Below are 17,815 nucleotides of genomic sequence, written 5' to 3'. Positions count from 1 at the left end.
TCACGTGTCTTAAACCAGCATATGATTCTTGGTAAAATGTCTCTTCAGAGCTCTTACCCACCTTAAAATTGGATTGTCATCTTTTTGAATGATAAGACTTTGCCTATTTTTCATAATCTGGCCCAGTCACTGCCAGTCCTAAGGGTGTGGTGATGGAGGTCACCTTGGTGAGGAGATTCTGGGCCATCCAGTTACTCAGGATGCCTAGAACTGGGACAAGGCAGCCATGTCTGCCATGAACCTGTGTCAGCCTAGTCCTACCAAGTAGATGGGACTCACAATTAACTCCCAATTATTGTGCCAGGCAAGCCAGGGGATGGCTCATTCTGTGTCTTAGAGATCATAAGCTCAGTGGTGTTGTAGATTGGCTATTGTCTGATAAACAAGGGGACTGACCTAAAAGAACCTCACAGCATATTCTCATTGTAGCCTGTTTTTTTTTCTTTCATAATTCTTTTTTTTTTTTTAATTTATTTATGATAGGCACACAGTGAGAGAGAGAGAGGCAGAGACACAGGCAGAGGGAGAAACAGGCTCCATGCACTGGGAGCCCGACATGGGATTCGATCCCGGGTCTCCAGGATCGCGCCCTGGGCCAAAGGCAGGCGCTAAACCGCTGCGCCACCCAGGGATCCCCTCTTTCATAATTCTTGCTACAATTTAAATGAAGTAGTTGTTTCTGCAATATTATACATTTAATATCCTCCTTCCTCTACTAGACTATTAAAAAATCTCTGGGACAGGGACCATGTCTGTGAGTTTTGTCACCATCACTGGTCTCTAACATAATATGCAATAGGCAACCAACCAGTTTTTGTTGGGTGGAAGAATGACAGTAACATACCAGTAACGGGGGTTTAGGAGGATATCTCCGCTTTGCAGTGGGTGATTCACACAAAAGCATGAAAATAGAGGGCTATTTGTTAAATCAGTAATTCATTAACCACTGGATGTGTTGTTTAGTGACTTGTATTTTAACTGCCACTGATGTCATTTCCCCCATGTTTCTCATTTGCAGCGATCTACAACTACAATGCCTCTCAAGATGTGGAGCTCTCCTTGCAGATTGGAGATACGGTTCACATCCTGGAGATGTATGAGGGTAAGTCTGGATGGCCTTCTGCCAGACAGGGAAAGGGAAAAATGACAGAGGTTACTTATTAATAAGGCACTTTGAGCAAATATCAACATGCTTTACTTCCTGAAGTGGTGCTAGTGAAAACCCAGGAAGTGCTTTAGGTTATACAGTTTTGTACTGGGGGTGATTTCAAAACAGCCAGTTGAATACGTGTGTGCATATATGCCCAGACACCAGAATTTAAAGTCTGTGGGTAGTTGAATGCTAGGTGCTTGACACAGAAGGATCCGACACAGTGCTGGCTTGGGAGGAGCAATGTGGAACACCAGATTGGCTGTCGTGCAAGGGAAACACTGCTGATTAACTAGTTTTCTACTCAGCACTAAATGTTGCCAGATTGGGGGAGAAATGAGGGAGAGACCTACTGGTGTTGCTGAGATTCTTTCACAGAATTAGGTCAGGGCCACAGCAGATCCAGAAAGCCCACTAGTATATTTCCTGCAACTAGGTTGGGCTAGGGAGGTGGTACCAGTTAACCTGTTTGTGTGCTATAGGGTAGTAGTCAGGACTTCTGATTCGTCTGAGACACAGGTCATGTCTGCTCCCACCACATCCCACCCTACCCCAAGCTTTTAGCTCCAACTCAAGCTCTCTGGTTCCTAGCTGGACTGCTCCACATATCCACATTTCTAATTCAAATACCCAGAGTACAACAAACATGTATCCAGGCCACTGAAGTTGAAGATCAAAGTAGAGACCAATTTTTAGGGTCCATTTATTCTCTCTGAAGATTGAGGCAGGAATGAGGTGGGAGGTAGGCCGACTTTTCTCATAGGGTAAGTCTTGTTAGAATCGGGATCTCTAGATTTTCAGGATCTGCATGCCCCCTCACCCATGTTTATGATGTTTATGATGATGAAATGGCAAAGGTGGTCATCAAGAACCTAATATGGATTCCTAGGATGAGGAAGAAGAGATGTGAAGCCAGGAGAAAAGGTAGCAGGGTTTGGCCACAGAAAAACTAACTCATTCTGCCCAATTGCATAGAAAACTGTTATTCCTGCTGCTTCCCTTTATTTTTAGATACAGGGTGGAGGTTTGTTTCTTCCTTCCACACAACTCAAAGTATAACCATGCAACTCCCAGGGGCAGGGAGAAGAGAGAGAGGGCTGTGGAGACTCTTCGCACTCCACTCTCTCTTTCCTGTTTTTATCCTTACCATCTCAGGTCCAGCCCAACATTAATTCCATGTAGTTCCTAAGTCTCTGAGACACAAGGGACAATTTATCGTCTCATCTCAGGGCTCCTTTGCTTATTGAAACCACAGAGCTCTCAAACCTTACAAGGTCATACCTCTTTATCAGGAGCCAGATTAATCTGTTCTATCTAGTGTCTCTGGGCATACATTTTTGTATTGTATAGATGAAAGGTGTATGTTCAATTTCTGTTACTTTTCCATATGGGCTTGAAAAGAGTGTGTATTAGGATCATGAGGTGAAAGTTCTATAGATGATAGATCCTGATTTCTCCATCATTTTTTTTTTCAAATTTGCTGTATGTTCATGTTTTTCTGCATTTTCCATCACTGAGAGAGCCATGTTAAATCTTCCATCATACTTGCAGTTTAGGTCAGTGATGATGATTTACAGCAATTGCGGTTTTTTGCTTTATATATTCTCAGACCTATTTTTAGGTGCATACAGCTTTAGAATTATTATATTAAGCAATTTGGACTTTTAATTCCTGCTTATTAAATCTTTTACCATTACTTTTGTCTATAGTAATGCTTTTTTCCATAGTCTAGTTTGAAGTTACAGCCAACTTATTGACAGTTCAGAACTCCATTTTTTTTTTTTTTTTTTTTCTCATGAACCCACCAGGCCATCAGAAATGCTGCTCAGCCATTTAGGAAGCTTTTCTTAATTCAGCAGGTGTCTCAAGAAGAGAGCAGCCTTAGATGCTGATTTCATCTTGCTGAGTTTTGGTCTTTTTCATATCTCGACCTGGTAATTCCCACTTTACCATGTTAGATTTTCAGTATGTGTACATGTATGTATGTGTGTTGTCCAGCTTTTATGAGTGTACTGTGGAGTGTAGGAGGGAAGAGTGGAGAGTTGACTGGAAATCAAGTAGGTGATGTCTTTTGAATACACTTTCAAAATTCTTTTTCTATCTTTATGTGACCCCAGCATATTTTTCAAAATAGCTAATTGAAGCACTTTGTCCATATAGGATTCATATCAATGACCATTTTATATTTACATACTTTTTGTGCTTTACTGAGTAGTCTCCCAGTTAACCAATGAGCATTCCTAAAGGTAGCAAGCTGAGGTGGTCACCAAGCTTTGTTAAATATAAATGTAATCACAGGCGCACAAAAACATCCATTTGAAGTACCCCCTGGAGCTTGAGTCCAGGACAAGCCACAGTGCTCCTAGCATTTTGCAGCTCCTGCAGTGCTATGCTTGCTGGTGCTGGCCCAGCTGATAGACAGGCACTCAAAAACCTGCCACTTTATCAATCCTGCATCTTGAATATGGTGATCCTGATGCTCTAGTCCTGACAGCAAGAAGCTGGTGTTTTTGTTAATTGCTACCATAAAATACATGCTGTGCCATAGGACTCTTTCATGTCAAAAAAGGACGTCAGTGCCTGGCAAGCCCAAAAATAGGGATTTCACATATGACATGTGTCAAGTTATGAATGGGCCATCTTAGAACATGAATTTATAGAGTTCATTTACCACCACCAAGTGGCCTGTCAGCCTTACAGAGATTATTATATTGGATTAAGTTTTTATATAGTGCTTATTTTATGGGATTAATTTTTTTTTAATAATGCCTGCTTTGCCAGATGCAGTGATATGTTCTTATATCTCCTAAGTACTTTGAGTTCTTGGCTGGGTTCTCAAATTCCTTTATTATTTCAGGCAGTTCAGGACTAAGTGAGGGCAAGAGTAATTTGCAAACATTAAACACAGTGGAAATCCTGAGTAATAATTTGAGTTCTCTCCCTCCTCCCTCATCTCCTTTTCCTTTAAAAAAAAAAAAAAAAAGGAAACATCCAAAGTACTGCCAGATGGAATTTAGGGCTAATGCTGGTACTATTTCATGGCCTTAGGGGTTTTGTGACTTCCAGCTTCCTGTTGAATTTAGCTCCCAGGGCTCCCCACTGCACACTCCGCCCCACCCCGCCTTTGAGATATATTCACATACCAGACCGGTGTGTGCTTTTTCCGGTGTGGACATGAGTCTACCTTTCTGGAGCCCAGATACGGAAAATTCTTTTCTGCCCACAACCCACTACAGAATACCACTTAGGACTCTTCCTTTTGCTGTTTCCTGCCCTGTGGTCAGATGAATAATTATGAAAGTGGTAGCTCCTTGAAGGTAAAGCCTGCTCCTCTTACATTTCAGGGCCAGTGTCTAGCACAGCACCTGGCATATAGTAGATGTTCTGCAGAAGTCTATTAAATGAGTGGAGATAAAATATGAGACCAAGCCCATTGGAGCAGGGCAAGCTAATGGGAGGAGGAAGTGGGGTATAGGGGTCACCTCCACAAAACCCCAGATATTATAGGCAGAGCTGTTCTTTTCCTTCCATGAGAGAAACACAGGAGGCTCCAACATTTCCCCACCCTTTGCAGACTGCAGAAGGATTTGGTTATTGCATGAGTTTTTTGCTTTTGTCTTTAATAACAGCTTCATTGAGATCTATTTCAAATACCATGCAATTTACCCATTTAAACTATACAATTCAGTGGTTATTTACAAAGTGCGCCATTCACCGAGTTGGGCAATCATCATCACTACCTACTTTCAGAACATTTTCATTATCCTAGAAGGAAACCTTGTGCCCATTTGGTGGTCATTATCCCCCAGCCCTGAGCAACCACCAACCTAATTTCTGTCTCTATAGATTTGCCTAGTCTAGACATTTCATGTAAATAGGATCATATAATATGTAGTCCTTTGTGATTAGCTTCTTCTACTTAATGTGATGTTTTCAAGGTTCATCGTCATTACAGCATGTATCAGTATTTCCTATCTTTTTATGGATGAGTAAAATTTATTGTATGCATATATCACATTTTATTTATCCATTCATTAGTTGATGGACAGTTGGGTTGTTTATGCTTTTAACCTCTTCTGAATTATGCTACTATAAACATCTATGTACAAGTTTCTGTGTGGACATATGTTTTCTTTTCTCATTGGTTTGTTCCTCAGACTGGAATTGCTGGGTCATATAATAGCTTTTATGTTTAACCTTTTGGGGAACTGCCAGATTACTTGAGTTTTCCCTCCAAACTAGCCCAAATGAGTGAGCTACTATCACTTATCACTCATTTCTTTCTGTCACTTTGCCATTGAACTTCATTTGTTACCCAAAATAGGGGTAGGAAAGTAGAATTGACTGAGAAGCTATATACTGGTCATCTTTCATAGGCCCCTAGGAATTTTCCTTCAGAGACTTTTTCAGGGAATAAAGATCCTCAAGGGCTGAAGCAGGTGCCCTTGCCTTTCTTCACCTTTGGCACTACCCTGCCCTGTTGTCATTGCCATATGTTTGCTTCTTTAACCAGGCGAGGGATTTGGTAGTGGGCAGCTGTTCCCCATCTAGAGTTGTTCTTTTCCACCCCAGGTCCATGGGCATGGCTAAAAAAAATCACTGCTACCTGGAGATTCCAGATGTGGTCATTTATTCAAAAACACTGGCTGAGGAAGTATTATGCTCTTATTGTGTGCCAGCTATATTTATTGAGTACAAGAGATTTCTAGGCAGTGAGGTCACTTGAGAGACAAAACAGTAAAATTCCTGTTCTCATAGGGTTTTCATTTGAGGGATAACAAAAACAAGTGAACAAAGTAAGTAAACAAAACAATTCAGATACTCAGAAGTGCTATGAGGAAAAAAGTCTGGTGTTATACCAGGACCAGAAGAAGACATGAGTGTTGGACAGGGAGAGGAGAGATGAGGCAGAAAGCCTACTTTAGATCAGATGATTTTTGTCTCTATCTAGATAGAGACCATCCTGGGTAGGACACTTAAACTCTTTTTGTGACATGGTCATTTGCCTCTAAAATTGGGCCAGTTTTTGAATTGAAAGTGATTAAATGAAGGTGCTTTGAAAAACAAGGTTGCAGCATTCTTGTTACCATTAAGCTCTCCTCTCCTGTGATTAACTGGATTTTACTCATAAATGCTTTAATGCCCAGGGTCTGTTGTTCCACCCATGGGTACTGGTTTCCTGTGTTTGATTCATATCCATTGGTTAACTCGTTTTCAGCTCCATAAACCACTCACAAGCTCAAGAGAGAGGGTGGCTGGTGTTAGCAGTGATTTCTGGGGGTAAGCATAACACAATTGGCCATAACAAAATGAGATAATGTCTCAAAGGTGTTCCAAACTCTACAGAAGCAGGCACAGCATAAAGCTTTGTACAGTTTTAGTATAATATGTGAGGACCCAAAGGATAGCGCAAATGATTGCATTGGAACCAGAGGAAACAGACGATCTTGAAAAGTTGAAATAGAAAGAAGCATTTGTGTGTATATGGAGGTCCCTAATATACCCATGTTATTTCTTCTAGATAGAATTAGGCCAGTTTTAAAATGCACTGTAATCTAGAAACCCATCCCCTTATAATAAAAAATTAATACGGGTTATGACTTGAGCTGTACATATCTTGAATCTCATCTTTACAAAGTAGGCTTTTCTGTGAGCAAGTATAGAAGGCAGCTTTATGTCACATATGTAGAGTTACATGGCACTGAATTTTGACTCCGTGGTTGACAAAACTTTGTAACAGAAGCCTAAAAAAGGAGAGAGTGCTCTTGAACTTGTTTCCAGCAGAGGCTTAATCATCTTTCTGAGCTATGCTAATTGGACCTGCCTTGGACCGTCTGACAAAGTAAGGTCTTACTGAACTCTTTCAGAACATCTGAATCAAGAGGATGGACAGTCACATCCTACTGCTCTGTACAACAGTTACCCAGCTGGGTAGCCTTGACATTCCTTTATCATACCTTTTTTCTTTTCCTTCTCTTTTTGGTCAGCCATACCCAATGGTGATAGGTGAGTGAGAAACAAAGAAAATGAGAATTAATTTTTAAAAATCAGTTCTTAATAGCATGTATAAAGTTTTACTGAGTGTAAGCTGAAATAAGGCATTTTGATGTGTTTGTAACTTTCATTTACTTTTGTTACTCCACCCATCAAGATCATTGAAAAGTTTATTATAATTCAGAATCCATAGTCTCACCATGTCCTAGTTATTAAAAAAACAACTGCCTTTCACAAACATCAATGGTAGTGAGCCCAACAGCTTGGATTTTATGATACGGATTGTGTGCGAACATTTTGGCACCAGCCTGGAAAGCAAATGAGGCCATGTGGCATTTTGTTGAGTGTGCCGGTCATTTCCCACATCTGTTTGACCTTTGCCTTAAGAACTGCTTGTCAGCTACTACTACTGGGGACATATGTTCCCGAGATGTGTTTTTTAAAAGATGAGTGGCAGCAGGAGTATGTTTACAGAAAAACTAATTAAAAAGTAGAGCCGGTGAGAAGTCTCATCCCAGATTTAATCTTACCAAAAGGAGAAAGGCTTTTCTTATTCTTCCTTTTGAGAATACATTTGAGTGTGCTTCTAAAATGCCATCCTTAAAATTTCTGTTATTTGTCCATTAGGCTTACCTGGCATCTTCTAGGATTGAGGTCAGAACATTTTTCTGAGTAGTGCTTTTATTTAGTTACTTTATCACGAACTGGCACTTGGAGCTGGCCCATTTCAACAGCTGCCCACGCACCTGAGGAGGCAAGCTCAGCCTGAAAGCAAAGACATTTTGGGGGATGCTCTGGAGGAATGTTCTTGTGAACTTTCGATGTCCCATAAATTTTGGTCTCCTAGGGATCTTGGCGGGATCAAGGTGTCAAGAAGGTGGCAAAGTTAGGCTCCTTCCATCCCACGCATACACATAACCACTCATGGCTCCCTCCACATCTCTAAATGCTGGGCCATTCACATTATTTGGTGTATAACTTTTATCAAAAACGCCTTAGAAATCTTCTCCCCATTGGGAAACAGGGCACATCAGACTGTTGTGGGGCTAGGTAGACTCGGTGAAGGATTCGTGTCAGGGGAGAGTCCTAGAGAGAAGTTTAAGATTGAGGGCAAAGAATAGGATATTTCTCCTCTTGCTCATATCTGGAAAGAGAAGATTAATGTATCCTTCTTTTTTGCTTCTAGTAATATGAAAGCAATTTATGATCTCAAAAAGCATATAAGGGGACTTGGGCATCATAAGTACTCACTCTGTACTTGAGTGTCCCATTTTATTCAACCTGTGGCAGCAAGTCATTCAATATAAAGCATTGTAGAAGACATGCTGCCTGAGAAACCTAAATGCCACCAGTCAGTCTGAGAAGCACATGAGAACTGTGGTTCTTTTCTTGGCCTCGGCTCCATGTATAACCATGCTGCATGGAGCTGTGACCAGGGCAAGATAGGAAGGATGCTTGTTAGATGATTAGTCTCACCCTTAAGTTCTGTGTGTGGGTCCCCAGCATGTGTCATCAGGGCGATATTAAATATGTGTGCACTTAACTTTGACAACAGCAATATAAGATTTTCAACGACTGTACCAAGCACTTCAGTCCATCTTCTAAATGTCCAGAGCGATCAACATTGAATTCCTATCCTGCAATACTTGTTTAGTGCTCACCGATGAAGATTGGAGAGTCTTTTACTGTAGTTGGAATTGATGGAATGGAAGAGGGCGGGTGTTTTGATGATTCTTCCTGTCATATTCATTGCCCCCTGAATGTCAAACCAGGCCTTGGAAGACACTATTTTGGTAACTTTTGAGTTCCTTTTTGGCTGCATTCAGTATCTGCTCAGGCCCTGAGTAACTCAGCATTATTGTCTCAATTATCCTAGCCATCATCATATGGTTTTTCTGTCACCTGAGCTGTTTCTTCTATTGTTGTCTCGTTACCTTTCCCTTGAAGTAATCTTTTCTATGGTTTTTCTTCTTCTCTTAGAAAATAAAAGTATGTCTTATCAGGCACTACAGTTCCTGGAGTAAAGCTTCCCCCTAGCCTGGTATCCCAGCTGCCTTACATATGCTGCAGCTTTGTTTGTTGTCAGTAACTAGAGAATAATTTAGAGAGGTGCTCCTCCTCCTTCCAGGGAGCACAGACAACATTCCTCAGAAAACAAAGACAAGAGAACTTTTATTCTACCATCATTAGTGCAGGAACCAGATGATGGCCCTAGAAGTGGGAGTTAGTCCCTGGATTATGTCACTGGTACCCCTGGTTCCAAATTTGTCTGGCATTTTACTCTGCTCTGTGTGCCAGGCATTGAGCTAAGGGCTTTCATGTACTGAATCATAGCTCTTACAGTCATGAGAGACCAGAGTTACTGATGCTCATTTACTAAATGTGAAAATAGGTTAAGAAACTTGAAACGACACACGCTATTAAATGGTAGAGCTGTGATTCTCACCATGGCCCTCTGGAATCCAAGTAGAGTGTTCTTTGCACATTATGAGGCCTTAGAGGAAATGACACTTCTATTTTGGACCTAACCTATAGTTTTTCAAAGCAGGTGAGGTTCTTTTGCGTTTTAAGTTGCTGTCAGACAAGTACACCAACCATCACCCCAAATGTGCCAGTATTGGGGTGAGTTCTTTTTGAACTTCCTTCCCCCCATGGCTCTCATACACTTGCTTGCCACTGTGGCCAAGTGGACTCCTCACTGCTCTCCAAGCCCACTGTGCACTTGGGCCCCCAGCCCTAGTGCCCCTAGTGCCTACCTGCCTCATCTGCACACCCCCCCACCACCTTTCTCCTCCACCTGCTTTCAAGAGCCAGTTTTCTCTGAGCAGGTAGGCGTATGTGTTCCAGGGGAGCATCGCACAGTCATCTTCCCCACCCAGAGATGTGGGTGCTCTTCCTCTAGCCCGCGCACTCCAGATCAAAATTACTGAGGGGCTGAGCTACTGTTACAACAGTGTGTCCAACCCTCTTAGGTGTGGCAGGTAGGTCAGAGAGGGGGAAAGTCTCCCTCCCTGTATGTTTGTGGCACTGAGCATATAACCGGTGTTCCCGATTGTGCCCTCCTGCTTGGGTTAGCAAATAAAGAAGGCATCCGAATTGAACCCAGTGGCCTTTGGCTCTCATAGTCCCCAAAGGTCCCATTCGGTTCACATTTGTGCCCTTACTGCTCATCTTTTGATACCTGGACTCTTACTGCCGTCACCACTACGGGGCTCCACCTCCGTTTCTGCCACGGTGATGTTGTCACAGCCCTGACCACATCTCCTTGCCTCTGTCTCGGTTCTCAGAGTGGAGCCCAATAGTTCACTTTTAAAGTCGGTAAAGAGCTTTGCTCTTTCATTTTGGGGATGCGTTCCACTGAGGAACTTGAAGCAGGTTCCTCAGTGACCCAGACTAAAGGAGCCTCGGGATGGCACAGTGTCACATGCAGTGCACTGCTCATTTCACCCAGCTCATGCTCTAAACTAGGGCACACATGTTTCCAGCGCCATGGCCCAGGATGTTTCCTGTCTTACTGGGGCCTCCAGTTTCCCTTCAGAAAGTAAGACCACCTGTACATGTGCCTTTTACTGTGATGTCCTCCTCAGGAGGCTTAGATGGTCACCTGAAAACAGCAGCCTGCACTTCCAGAAATCCCCAGCTAACTAGCTGTGCAAGTTGTCTTCTCTCACCTGCATTTCTGTTCCATTCAACCATTAGACTAGAAATTGTTTGAGATCAGGGGTTGGGTTTATACTCTCAAACTTCTGGAGGCTCCGCAGAGCCTACCATAGGTCTTTATAAAAATGGACCCCTTTAAGTATATCTTGCTTGATTGATTCCTCAACTTGCAAACCTTCATCCCTCTCTTGTCCATCTTGCAAATTGGTGTTGATGTTAAAACCAGTCTAATGGTGCACTGCAGTGAAACTATATATTGCATCCTGTCATTTCAGCTTTCTTGAGCTAGTTGAATAAGCCAGAGAAATGCATCCCAGAGGAGGGCAATTAGAGCCATGAGCAAGAGGACTAACTGCTGGCAGGATTACTTTTTTTTTTTTTTTTAAAAAAAAAAAAAAAGAAGAAGAAGAAGAAGCAGAAGGAAAAAGCTGCAGCCAGCAAATAGAACAGCACTTGGCAAATCAGAGGGATGATGTTGATTAGACTAGAGGAAATTTTATTTCTCCCTTGTCACTGAGCTTCCGGGTGTCTGAAGCCAAGAGACATTTCCTCCTTTCGCAGTGGACATTTGGATATGTCATCTCTCCATTCTGCCAACTGTGACTGCACTGCCCCCACCCCCACCCTGGACCCGGTCCTGCTGCCTGTCTCAGGAGGTATTTGCTGGTGGAAAGGAGAAGTCTCTGACATTACCATCTCTTGTAGGCAACCAGGAGAAACTTTAGCACTTTTAGCTATGGAGTTAGGTGGTTAACAAGATGGGGAAAAATGTAGAATGTTTTTGTGGAAGGAAATTGAAGACACGAAAGCCTTAATTACTTGAGCAGTTGGAGAAATGGAGTCCCACAGAGCGGGTGAGCAAAGAACCATCCTGTTCATTTCAGAGGAATCCTCTTCATAAGGAGCAGTGCCTCCTCTTTGGACATTCCGGCCTCCAGGCCAGTGCTTGGGCCCCTCCCAGCTTTTGCCCACTGGGTGTGGGACCCCAGGGGGAGAGAAGGGTCTCTGGGACCTTGCTGTCAGATCGTACCTTGGAGGTGCAGATTTTATTGTACAGTCCTTGCATCATCTGTTCTGTCCATTACCACCAGCTCACAGGACCTCCTCCTCTTTCTCATTGTTGAAGTTATTTAAAGTTTGTGGCTTGTCTGCTATATTCCAGGCACCGCAAAGACAGGCCTCTTTCCTGTTCACTGAAGAAATAAAATAAAAGATGGAAACTGCATCTTTTTCTTTTTCACTTACTTGGCATGCTTGCATGCATGGTATTTTATATTGGTTGGATTCTATGGGCAAACTTCCTTCCCATGAGAGGCAATAGCCTTGAGCAAGTATCCCATTCACTGCATGGCCATGGAGGCAGGTGGTGGAAGGCAAATAGTGATGAGCCAGGCAGTGGAGCCCTGTGTTTGCGTTCCCAGCTTAGATAGTAAGCCACTTGGGGACTTGGCACCACCTTTCAAATTCCTTGCCTGTGTTTCCTCTTTTTTTAAGTAAGGGTGTTAGATTTCAGGGAAATCTGAGTTCCTTTGGAGCTCACACCTGCAACATCTATCTATGTGCCGTAACGGCAGAAAACTGAGCTAAAATGTTTAACTGGGAAGATGGATTTGTTTCCCAAAAAGGTAGAAAATAATAGAATCATCTTTTACTATCTTTGCATCCTTATCCTTTCTGCCTCTTATTTTCAAAAGCACCAGTGAAGCTGGTAGGAATGTAAGCTGGTGCAGCCACTCTGGAAAAAAGTAGGGAGGTTCCTCAAAAAGTTAAAAATAAAGCTACCTCATGACCCAACAATTGCACTACTGGGTATTTACCCCCAGGATACAAATGTAGTGATCTAAAGGGACACCTATACCCCAATGTTTATAGCAGCAATGTCTATGGTAGTCAAACTATGGAAAGAGCTTCCCTATCTACTGACAGGTGAATGGATAAAGAAGATGTGGTATATATACACAATGGAATATTACTCAGCCATCAGAAAAATAAAATCTTGCCATTTGAAATGACATGGTTGGAACTAGAGGGTATAATGCTAAGCTAAATAAATAAATCAGAGAAAGACAATTACATGATTTTACTTATATGTGTAACTTAAGAAACAAAATAGAGGTGCATAAGGGAAGGGAGGGAGAAATAAAACAAGATGAAATCAGAGAGGGAGACAAACCATAAGAGACTCTTAACTCGGGGTACCTGGGTGGCTCAGTGGTTGAATATCTGCCTTCAGCTCAGGTCATGATCCGGGGTTCTGGGATCGAGTCCTGCATCAGACACCCTATAGGGAGCCTGCTTCTCCCTCTGCCTATGTCTCTGCCTCTCTCTGTGTCTCTTATGAATAGAGAAAATCTTAAAAAAAAATTCTAGGAAATAAGCAAGGTTGCTGGGGAGGGGAGGGAGTGAGGGGATGGGGTAACTGGGTGATGAGCATTGAGGGCATGTGATGTAATGAGCACTGGTTGTTATATAAGACTGATGAATCAAAAAAAAAAAAAAGAGTGATGAATCACTGAACTCTACCTCTGAAACCAATAATGCACTTTATGTTAATTAATTGAATTTAAATTAAACTAAACAGAGCAAAACACCAGTGAGCTGCCCAGTGCATTTGGTAAGTAAACATCCCACAGTTGGAAAACAAGGATCCAACAGCTGAGCTGTTTCTGTCTGTCCTCTGAGGAGTGTGCACCCAGCTGATCCTGCTCAGCAGCTTTCCTGGAGGGACGTCAGCCATCTCTTTGGGGGACATTTGCTTGGGGATGGGAGGGCAGGCTTTGGCCACAGAAACCAGCCAGAGAAACCAAACAGGTTTCTCTGGCCCACAGGGGGATTGGACCTCTGACCTTGGCCTAATTAACTACCAGACCAGTTACACTGAAAGGAAAAACAACAGGATCTGACACCTGCTCTTCCTCTGTAGATCCTCTCCATCCCTTCCCTTCCCCTATGTTGGGAGGTATGTAAACAGTGGTTCCCTATCTATTTCTTGCCTTTCATTCCTGGGAGGTCAACTGTATCACAATACTGTGAATGAATTTAATGCCACCAAAATGAACATGTAACAATGGTTAAAGTAGTAAATTTTCTGTAAATTTTACAACACAAAAATTGTTTATTTTTCTGGGTGGTGAGCTGAATTTATTGTAGGACTGCAAAATGAGATTTTACAGAACTCTCCTTGAGTTCTACATCTAAACAATGCTATCATGGTTCAGACAGTCTTGAGTCCCCCTCAGTAATTGCCTTTGGAGTCTTTAGCACATTCATAATTCTTCCTTTGTGTGCCAGTGTCTTTGAGTCTTCCCATTAGAAGTCCTTTGGATTCAATTATTTGTTATGGATCTATTTCCTTCCTCATTGAAGGCGATGTCTGGCCCGCTGTTGTTCAGTGAGTGTTTTTATGTATAATAAATGAATGACCACATTAGTGATATAAGTCCTTGGCTCCAGTAGCTCCTTCAAGAGCCTAACCACACTTTCTGAAGTCTCCCCACCCCCACTCATCTCTCTCCCTCATTACTCTCCACTTTGTTTATTTGCTAGGTGTTTATGTACCTGTTTTTTTCTTCCCTATTATAAAGCAAGACTTGGAAGGATGGAGACATCCTGTGTCTTGCTCTCTTGGCTTCTCTCTGTTGAATGAGTAAATCTCTCTGTGATTGAACTTTTGAAAATAAGAAAATTTGTTCAGATTAGCCTGGGAGCATAAAGGAGTGAAGATGGATAATATCTTAAGGAGGCACAATAAAAAATGAAAATGATGGATAAGTGTCCTGCAATTTTTCACACATGGCTCACACCAGTTTCAGAGGCACTCTCAGACAGAAATACTGAGTAGTTTTTGAGCAATGTCACTATCATGGAATTCTGTATCACCTTGAAGTGCTTACTTGGTAATGCTCACTTGATAGTGTAAAGTTGGGCAGTCCGGGTGGCTCAGTGGTTTAGAGCTGCCTTCAGCCCAGGGCCTGATTCTGGAGACCCAGGATTGAGTCCCATGTCAGGATCCCTGCATGGAGCCTGCTTCTCCCTTTGCCTGTGTCTCTCTGTCTCTCATGAATAAATAAATAAAATCTTTTTTAAAAAAATGATAGTGTAGAGTTTTGTATGGCTTTTAAAAATTGCAGTAAAATTTATATACAGTAAAATACACTCATCTTCAGTGTTTAGTTCAATGAATTTTGACAGATAAGTACACCCCATGTACCTAATACTCCAGTCAAGATCCAGTCAAGATACAGAACATTTCCCTTGCCCCAAAAAGCTCCCCATTGCATTATTCTACACCCCAGATTCCCACCCCAAAAAGCAACCACTGCTCCAGGGGAGGTCACCATGCATTTGGTTTCTTGCTCTTCAACTTTATATAAATGGAATTATGCATGTCTGTTGTGTTTGGGTTCTTTCATTCCATGTAATGTTTTTTAGGTTCATCAATAATGTTGCTTATGACAGTAGTTCCTTCCTTTTCATCACTGAGTAATACCCTATTATGTGAATATACCACAGTTTGTCCATACTCCTATTGATGGACATTTTGAGTTTTTTAAAAAGATTTTATTTATTCATGAGAGACACAGAGAGAGACAGAGAGGCAGAGACACAGGCAGAGGGAGAAGCAGGCTCCATGCAGGGAGCTCAACCTGGGACTCGATCCCAGGTCTCCAGGATCAGGCCCTGGGTTGAAGTTGGCGCTAAACCGCTGAGCCATCCAGGCTGCCCAGATGGACATTTTGATGGGTTCCAGTTTTTGGCTCTTAATAATAAAGGTTCAATACACATTCTTGTAAAGCACTTTTCTGGATGTAAGTTTTTACTGATCTTGGGTGCATACCTAGAAGTGGAGATATTGCTAATTCATAGGTCATGTGTATGTGGGTTATTTTTTTTTTGGTAGTTTTTGTTTTGGTTTGGTTTATAATTTAAATTTTGTTAGTTAACATATAGTGCACGTATGTTTAATCTTATGTGAAGCTACAGACAATGTGAGACAATTCTAATTGCCCATATCTGTACTAACTCTCAGTAGAGTACATCTTTTTAACTTTAGCCATTTGTTTTGTTTTTGTTAAGATTTTTATTATTTATTCATTCATTCATTCATTCATTCATGAGAGATGCAGAGAGAGAGAGAGGCAGAGACATAGGCAGAGGGAGAAGCAGGCTCCATGCAGCCCGATGTGGGACTCAATCCCAGGACCCCGGGATCATGCCCTGAGCCTAAGGCAAACACTCAACCACTGAGCCACCCAGGCATCCCAACTTTAGCCATTTGAATGGGAGTAGAGTAGTATCTCATTTAAAAAAATATATATCGTTTACATTGAGTTGAATTCTCCCTATGTGGTAGCGTACAGGTTTTGACAAATGCATGGAATCATGAAATAGGGAAGAATTCTATTAGGGAAATATTCAAGATAGGGAAATTCTATTAGGGAAGAATTCAAGATAGGGAAAAATTCTATCAGCCCCCTGAAAATTCTCCCATGTTCTCTATCAACCTCACGCCACCCTGAGCCTTGATGTGTTTTCTTTCTGTATAATTTTGCCTTTCCTAGTCCTGGCTTACCAGGACTCATTAGCTGTAATTTTTTTCATAGTTTTCAAATTTATCATTGTCATAGATGCATGTCATTTTAAAGGTCAAGTCATTTCTATCAAGTTTATCATGATAAACAGCAGTCTCTTCCCACCTCTCTTGGGTTTCTGATTCCACTTTCAACTCTTTCAGCCCTTTTTTTGTTATATGCTTTTTCAATTTGAAAGAATCATGCTTCTATTACTTGATATTTCCATTTTCATTTATGGAAGAAAAGGATTTAGCTCTTGTTTAGTTCCCACCACCCACACATATACCTGTCTGTGTCTAATAGAGACCTCCCAGTAGAGATACATCATAATTTTTTAAAGTTATTTAGATTACTGAGTCTACGTAGTATAAGCAGGAGATGCTGTGGAATGTACCTTAATTCTGTTTCCTATCTTGAATAATGTTTTTCTAGAGGTGTTAATTCTTCTTTTCTTGGTTCTCTGTGGACCTACTTCTTTTTCGTTTCCAGACTTTCTGACAGAAGTGTTTACCTCCTTCTCATATGTTCAGACAAATGAGTTAATTTCACAGTTACAGTTATTTTCTTGGATTTGTTCTTCATGGAGTCCTCTGCCTTCCTGCTTTGTCTTGGACTGGTTGCTCTCCAGGCCAGTTACAGAGCTGCTTTTCTGAGTTCGCCATCATCTCCCTCAGGGTCAAGAAAATAAGAACCAGTAGGCATCAGCAAAGCCAGGGATAATGTGCATGCATGTATAAATACAGATGAACACATCCATTAATTTTGACCTGTTGGCCTATTTTAGGAGTCATGTGTACACATGGGTCCCTTGAAGTCCAGTCTAGCATATAAGAGTTCATTCTAGTTTTTTCCCTTTCTTGTAACTCCCTTTTGTGACAGTCAGAAATATGGCTTCCAGCATTAATACATTTCCTTAGTTCATCAGTTCCTCAACCAATCTCTGCCTTCATACCACACCTTCTACATGGACGTCCTCCTCAGTCAGTTCTCTCTCTCATAGCTCATGTCTGTCTGTCGTTCCTCACGCCCAATTTGTGGGTGTGGATGCCCTTCTCTTCACCCTCTTCCTGCAGACCCCTGCATGCCCACCTTGTTCTGCCTGGGCTCTGACATGTTCTGCCTGGGCTCTGACATGTCATGCCAATCTGGCCTGCTGTGTGGATGTCCTCTCCTTGCAAATGCCTAAATGGCCCAGTCCCACCTAATGCCTCAGGGCTCAGTTGTTCAAGAAGGGAAGCAGAAGGGCCAAGATATACCTCTTGATTCTGTCTCCTGTGCCCCAGGGCTTTCCTTTGTTCAGTCTTTCTATCCCAAAGAATTAATTCTGGCCACTCATTTGCTTAATTAAACCCAAGATCTGAGTGCCCTTGAATATTTGCCTATTCCCAGCTAACTCATGAGCGACTCTTATTGATGCAAAATGTGTCCAGCATCTTTT

The 17,815-nt window shown here is 42.0% G+C and overlaps 1 protein-coding gene and 1 long non-coding RNA gene across 7 annotated transcripts in view; one reads left to right on the top strand and one right to left on the bottom strand.

Annotated features, from left to right (window-relative positions):
• The window catches only part of DOCK5 (dedicator of cytokinesis 5), a 211,708-nt gene that overhangs the window by 58,282 nt on the left and 135,611 nt on the right, over nt 1-17,815 (top strand). For all 4 annotated transcript variants that reach the window (XM_077868808.1, XM_077868807.1, XM_077868809.1 and 1 more), the window contains exon 2: nt 1,019-1,102. In XM_077868808.1, the coding sequence (XP_077724934.1) occupies nt 1,093-1,102 (10 nt within the window). In that variant the 5' untranslated portion in view covers nt 1,019-1,092. The remainder of the gene's footprint in view (nt 1-1,018; nt 1,103-17,815) is intronic.
• Nucleotides 1-17,815, bottom strand: part of LOC144296021 (uncharacterized) — a 57,229-nt gene that overhangs the window by 39,080 nt on the left and 334 nt on the right. Inside the window, exons 2-5 of one of the 3 annotated variants that reach the window (XR_013363164.1) lie at nt 16,772-17,046; nt 11,835-11,997; nt 7,778-7,909; nt 5,819-6,894 (exon numbers count right to left, since the gene is read on the bottom strand). This is a non-coding gene — a long non-coding RNA (uncharacterized LOC144296021). Of the gene's footprint in view, nt 1-5,818; nt 6,895-7,777; nt 7,910-7,958; nt 8,231-11,834; nt 11,998-16,771; nt 17,047-17,815 lie in introns of those variants that run through there. The other 2 variants (XR_013363166.1, XR_013363165.1) reach the window with 2 other exon arrangements.

Source organism: Canis aureus, chromosome 24, assembly GCF_053574225.1.
Source record: "Canis aureus isolate CA01 chromosome 24, VMU_Caureus_v.1.0, whole genome shotgun sequence".
Taxonomy (NCBI): domain Eukaryota; kingdom Metazoa; phylum Chordata; class Mammalia; order Carnivora; family Canidae; genus Canis; species Canis aureus.
Note: the sequence above shows the minus strand (reverse complement) of the source record. Positions and strands in the feature narration are given on the sequence as shown.